At 46.6% G+C, this 6,971-nt stretch overlaps 1 protein-coding gene across 4 annotated transcripts in view; it reads right to left on the reverse strand.

Moving 5' to 3' along the window:
* Cd244 (CD244 molecule) overlaps positions 1-6,971 on the reverse strand; it is a 29,914-nt gene that overhangs the window by 17,228 nt on the left and 5,715 nt on the right. The window contains exon 1 of one of the 4 annotated variants that reach the window (XM_087906130.1): positions 6,392-6,670. The exons of 1 other annotated variant lie outside the window; for it this stretch is intronic. In XM_087906130.1, coding sequence (XP_087762256.1) covers positions 6,392-6,452 — 61 coding nt within the window. In that variant the 5' untranslated portion in view covers positions 6,453-6,670. Of the gene's footprint in view, positions 1-3,119; positions 3,288-6,391; positions 6,671-6,971 lie in introns of those variants that run through there. 2 more of the 4 variants (XM_087906128.1, XM_087906131.1) reach the window with 2 other exon arrangements.

A 6,971-nucleotide genomic window follows, 5' to 3' on the forward strand; every position in this document is an offset into this window, starting at 1 on the left:
GGACAGGGACCTGGAGGCAGAAGCTGATTCAGGGCCCATGGAGGGTGCTTGACTTGCTCCAGACGCCTTGCGCAGTCTGCTTTCTTATAGAGCCATGGACTACCAGCCTAGGGACAGCCCCACCCACAATGGGTTGAGCCCACTCCAATTGACCACTAATTAAGAAAGTGCCCTACGGTTTGCCGATAGCCCCACCTTATGGAGGCATTTGCTCAACTGAGGCTCCATTCTCTCTGGTGACTCTAGCTTATGTCAAGTCGACATAAAAGGGTCCATTACAACAGACCTCCTGTCAGCTTGACACACAAGCACGCCACTTTTCAGTTTGAATCTTTCCTATCGCATGTATCCCCAAGACGGCATGTTAGCATGACAGGACAGTATAAACATAACTTTAAAAGTCCCACAGTCCTTACAAAGTCAAATACATTAAAAGTTCAGTCTCCTTAAAATATCCCATCTCTCTAAAAATCTCTTTTAAAAGTTCAGTCTTTCGGCTGTAAACTCCTGAAAAAAAAATTAAAATTAAGGCAAATGTGTTCATCAAGAGTGAAGAACCAGGGCAGAGTCACAATTTGAACAAAACCAAACCAAACTCCAACAGTGTAAATAACTCAGTGTCCAATTATCTGGGATTCACTCACGATCTTCTGGGTTCCTGCAAAGGCTTTGGGTCACTTCTCCGGCTCTGCCCTCTGCTGCACACACAGCTGGTCTTCTAGGCTCCAGCTGCTCCACTCCACCGCTGCTGCTGTTCTTGGTGGTCAGCCTATGGCACTGCCATCTCCAAAACGCCTGGGTTCCCTTGCTGCAACTGGGCTACACTTTCACCAATAGCCTCCTCTCCTGGACTCTCTTCAGGGATTCCAGTCCTGGCACACAGTCTCAAGCCTCAGCTGCTCTCCATGACCCCTTCATGCCTTCAGAAGCCAGGGCCACCTGGTGACTCCCACCCTACCAAGTTCGACTGCCAGCGCAAGGTACAACCTCTACACGGGTTTCAGTCAGTATGGGTCAGGACATAAAGATACAATGTTGGCATAAGAAGAGTGTGCCTTCCTCTGCACCACGGTATTAGAAATGGCTGCCTGGAGGAGGTGGCTGGGAGCTGCCATTAGAAGAAAACCTTGGTGTCAGCCTAGTGGGTGGAGAAAGGATTGAGGAATAAGATTTTACAGGCAAAGCAGCAGTATGGGCTGAGCGGCCAGCACTCTGGTCTAATAAGGATTGTAGCAAAGCTCTCTTCAACGGGTTTAGAAAGTGGGGTGTCAGACAGAAGTTTAATTTTTAGGTGTTTCATAAAACTGTGAAAGGTAGCACAGATATCGAAAGTTGCTCAATCTAAAAGCATACAGTACCATAGATAATAACAAGTAAGCTACTGTGTAACCAGCAGTAGGTCAGAGCAGAGACCCACTCTGTTCTCCACTAGCACACAATTAAGTGTGGAGCGTACAGAAAATGGAGTATTCTGTTCCTGTGAGAGCTATAGTCATTATTAACGCTACACTGTACTGAGGGCAATTACTTAATTATACCACTATTCTTTATGTTTCTGTAATGCTGAATGGATTTATATACCTAACATGGTTTTGTCCATAAATAAAAGAGGTGATAAGGGGGCTAGCAAGATGACTCAGTGGACAAAGGTAGGTGTATGCTGCCAAGGCTCATGACCTGAGTTCAATCTCCTGGACCCACAGGGTGGAAGGAAAGAATCAACTCTCAAAAGGTGTCCTCTGATCTCCACTTAAGCACCATGTCTCAAGAACACACATACACACACACACACACACACACACACACACACACACACAATAAAATGTAATGTTAAAAGATGTTTTTAAAGAGGAACCAGAAGCTGAGGATGTAGCTCAGTTAGTAGAGGATTTGCCACAAAGCACTGGGTTGAACTCCCAGCACCGCATAACCTGGCCGTTTTGGCACACATTAAATAATTCCAGTACTTAAGAGTCACATTACAGGAATCAGAAGTTCAAGATTATTGCGTGCACGTGTGTGTGTAATTAATAGCTTCCAGGAGAGGGAAACAGAAAATCGGTTTTCTTCAATGAAGTAACACTGGATATATCTACCACACTCCAGAGTAGGACCCATACTCGAGTAGTTGACCAATACTCATGTGTGTGCTGTTTTATTCGAGAGAGAAAAACATGAAGTTGAGTGGGTAAGTAGGCAAGTTGGGGGGGGGGGTGAACTGGGCGGAGTTGGGAGGAAAGAAAGAAAATGATCAAAATATATTGCACGAAAGTCTCAAAGAATAAATTGATTTTCAAAGGGGCAAAGGAACTCCTAGGACTTTAAGGGTTCAGCTGAGCTCAGAGGCCATGACTCTACTTCTGTCCTTTGGTGACTTTTCTCCTGCAGGTCTCTTGTCTCCACTCTTCTTCCTTGAGAAGATCTTGGGGATCTTCGTGAGAGGGAAGGGAGCAGGATCCCAGGGCTTGTGAGTCGGGGGAGTCCAGAGAGGCCTATTTGGACTAAATGTTACAACTCCACTTTATTTCAGGAAGAAGGGGAATAAGAAGGCAGGGAACGTCTGCAGGGGCATCACCTAATTTGCATTAAGAGGTGCACGCCTATCAAAAGGCTCCCATTATGCGCAGCAAGGGAGCCTTCCAGCAGGGATCTTTGTCAGGGTTTGAGCTAAAGTTAAGTCAGGCATCTGGTTTTAAAGGCAGGCACCTAGTTTTGAAACTGCTTTCAGATAAGGTCAGTCCTCCAGGCCCAGGGACATTCTCCAGATAAGGGCAGGAAGAGAGCCAGAAGTCTTGCTGGGGAGGAAGGGGGCCCCATATTGCCAGAGTCTAGAGAAAAAGTTGCTAGGTTTATGGCAGACTGCGACCTCTACCAGTCAGCAATAAATCCCAATAGGTCTCCAAGGTCAGTGAAAGGAGAAAGGCAATTGAGTTGGTGTGCACTTCCTGGAGGGGCCTAACAGCTGAGACACACAAGTATATTTAGAGGAAAGACAAGAACTGTGAGAGAAAGAAGACCTTAGTCCCCATCCCGGGGAGGTGTACGGTACGGAAAAAGAAACGCTAATATGAGGAGATGAGAGAAAGAAAGCGTAACTTCACAAGTTCTTATATGCTCACAGTGAGAGGAAGAGTACAGCGACTGTCAGTTCAGAACGGAGTGGCCGCAGCCAGTTCCGGTGGTCAGGGACGCCACAGCCCCTGCTGTTGCTGCTGCTTGCCGCCTCGGGGGCTCTTTTCCGGTGGTTAAGAACGGATGAGGTAAAATATTAAGTCTATAGAAGAAGGACAGGGGAAATTTAATGAACTCGACTGCTGCTTGGGGAAGTAAGCAGCAAGCAGAAAGAATGGCCAAGGGCTCTGACGCAGCAAGGGAGTCACCCACGCTGACACTCCCCAGGGATCAGTCAGCTCAGTTTTCTCCAACCTAGACTTACTGTTCACAGGAAGCTGGGAAGCCTGAGTTCCGGAGTGGGGAGGGAGGCGGGGCGGGGAGGTCTTTCTTTGCTGGGTTTGTGTTACCAGGCTTAGGGCAGGGATAGCAGATGAGGTCAAATGCTGGAGAGTGAACAAAGACAGAGTTTTTGGCAGGGCCAGCAGCAGCCAAGACAAAAGAGTGAGTTCCTTGCAGAGGCCACAGCCTACTTCCTTCTTCTTCTCTCTCCACTTAGCTCTATACTGACTGACCACAGCCTCTCCTCAAGCAAGCTGATACTCCCCTTTCTGTCAAAATGGACCTAGCCTGTGTCCCTCTCCTATTCCCAGTTCACCTAAGTATCTATCTTTCTCCAAGAGAACTACTGCCTTAGGCTTCTCATTCAAATTCTGTGTTTTCTTTTATTTAGGTTATTTCCTGGGCCGAGATTGGTCCTTGTTTTCCAGTTTTCTGAGTAACCCCCACCTGCAAGAATCCATCATCTTCCCAGAGTCTTTCAAATGTCCCTTGACTCTTAGCACCAGGGCATCTTCTGCCTTCCCTTCTAGTTAGAATTGTGCACAGCTATTTTCTTGTCTGAAAGAAGCTAAAGGGTAAAACTGCTCAAAGATAAGATCAGCATCTGAGGGTGGGGGTGTAATTTAATTAATAGGGTCCTTGCCTCCCACGACCGATGCTCTGTGTTCCAGGCCAACCTGGGATACACGAAATTCTATCTAATAATAATAATAATAATAATAATAATAATAATAAAACAGGCGGTAGTGGCACATGCCTTTAATCCCAGCACTTGGGAGGCAGAGGCAGGTGGATCTCTGTGAGTTCAAGGCCAGCCTGGTCTACAAGAGCTAGTTTCAGGACAGGCTCCAAAGTTACAGAGAAACCCTGTCTTGAAAAACCAAACCAAACCAAACCAACCAACCAACGAAACAATAGCAAATAAAAGCACAGCTTCAACTGTTTCTTTGCAAAATTTTGCTTAATTCCCAGCACATGGAAAAGCCATAATGAATCTGTTTAATTAATTCACGAATGCCTTTTGTTTAGCTCCCAAGAGTGGCTTCCTACAGAGATTTCACATCAAATGTCAAAGAAGTCACACAGACCCCTCGGCTTTGTCCTTTCGCTCTGTGGGCTCCACATCATTGCAATTTCACTTCCTGTTTACAGAACCTCAAAGAAAAAAAAAAGCCAATTGCCCTCCCTGAAGCAACTTGAAATATTGTGTATACCTGGCTCAAGCACTGCTGAAAACAGCTCGGCAGCACCTGCTATGAGTAGATACTCTTGACCTCTGTGATCTGACCCTGAAGATGTGCTGTGACATGTTTGGAAAGGCTCACAGCGTTTTTATAATGCTGTTTTAAAACTCCAAATGTCCACCCATAACAGAATGAACAAATTAGGATGCAAACATGAGACAAAATATTACACAGCTTTGAAAGTGATAAGCTGCAGGTAATAACGTAGTCAAACCTCATAAAATGTCAAGCAAAAGAAGCCAGGAACCTGTACCATGGAATTCTACTTACGTCCAGGCAAAATTAACCTGTGAGATTTGAAGTTAGAATATTATTTATATTTTTGGAAAAGAGAGTAGGTAATGATTGGGGGTGAATATGATTGTCCCAAAGTTGTCCCCAAAGTAACTGACATGCACATTTCTGTACATATGTCACAGTTTAATAAGGGTTTGTTGGTAAATACGTCATCTGGCTGCCCCTGGAGTGAATCCTGCAGACCTAGAGCTCCTTTGATCCCTGAGCCAAAATCTCTCCCACACCCAGTTCCTCCCCATCTCATGCCTTGTTTGAGAGGAGGGGTGATGGGTAAAAGTTGAGTTTAAAAGACTCTGACCTGATAGAGCCTCCGAGATCCCTTCCAGAGCAGTGACAACCAGTGCCAGTCCCCGAGGAATGCAAGGTGCAACACAATCCATCCTGGGGGGCACCGGCTCAGCCTTTCTTCCTTTATCTCCATCCTCACCCAGACCCAAAGCATCCAAAGGACTCACAATTCCCACCCCATCCTTTTCTTCAGAACAGGCAAACAAAAATCTGAAGTCAGGGCCCCAAATGAACTTTGGGGCCCAGGTGTACCCTCCCTGTTTTTATGTGTCTGACTCAAGTTACCATTCTAGTCCATCTCCATGATTCCAGAAAAGTATGTGCTATTCACTCAACAAAGAGATTTTAACACCTGCTCTGTCCGGCATGTCATGGCACTGGACTGACAGCATGTAGGCCCCATACACATATGTGCCAAAGGTTTATGCAAGCATGATCCTCAATGTCTATCATCTGGCTTAATACAGAGCTGCTCAAAACATATTCAGAGGGCAGATGAGAACAGAGAAGAAGGTGTGAGTATGGAAATAAATTTGTACTGAAGGTCTGCTTGTGCCGGAGACCATTCTGGATGCTGAGAATGCAGCAATGAAGCAAAAAAAGATTAAAAGCCTTGGTCTCTAGGTCCTTACATTCTAGTGGGGCTGAAGTAGACACTGAGCAATAGAAAATAACGTAAGCACTGTGGTATGTAAAATGGAGACAGGACATTCGAGAATATCATGTAGAATGAAAGATCAGGAATTGCTGGTGCTCACGGTGGGGAAGACAACCTTGACAAGGTGGTGTTTGGACAAACAGGATAAAAGAGAAATCCCATGGCTGGCAATGAAGCTGCTCCCAGACAGAGAAAAGTGGATGTGAAGCCCGAATGCACACATCACTCCGGCTTTCCATACTTCACACGGACTAAAGCACACTGAAGTTCGTGTGCTTCACAATGGCCTACAGGACCTGGACCACCTCCTCCAGTCTCTCCTCTTGCTCCCTGAATTCCAGGTGACTATGTAGGTGGCATAATCAGAGACTGTGAGCTCTGATCTCCCAGACACATACATGCACCCATGAGTTCATGCCAGCCCCATCCCACACCAACCAGGAATCCTTACCGTGACCCTGGTGACCCCTGAGGAGCAGGAAGAGTGCAAGTAGGGCAGCTTGCTGCAACATCCCCACAGAACAGAGCAGGCCAGTGGGGGCCAGAAGAGGCCTCTCCTCTTCGGGTACTCAGATTTAATAGGCTCAGCAGCTGAATCAGTAGGACACGAGCATGGAGCAGAACTACCTCTGTGCCTGTCCAGCCACAATTTCCTCAACTCAAGGCTGTTCACTTCTGCTGTGAGCTGACAAGGCCACCGAGAAAGCCCCAGTCCCTAGACTGGGTCTAACCGTTCCCACAAGCTAAGCTGCTGCCAGTGGGCGGGTGCTCAGAGTGTGCAGTGACTCACAAAACCAGCTGCAAAGAAAGCCTTAGCCCTTGGTCTGCCTCGAGCCTGTGTGCTTTATCCTCAACCCTGCTTGAAGTGTGGAGAGAAATAAACAGCCATTATCCCAGACTGCCCCAAACCAACACACACACATTAAAGAAGTGGAAGTGGGAAGGAATTTATAGGTAGGGTGGTCTGAGAAGAAGACCGACCCCTGAGTAAGTGGTTGAAGGAGAGGAATGCATGGGGTGATTTAGGAAGA

This window comes from Myodes glareolus, chromosome 5, assembly GCF_982192425.1.
Source record: "Myodes glareolus chromosome 5, mMyoGla1.1, whole genome shotgun sequence".
NCBI classification, from domain to species: domain Eukaryota; kingdom Metazoa; phylum Chordata; class Mammalia; order Rodentia; family Cricetidae; genus Myodes; species Myodes glareolus.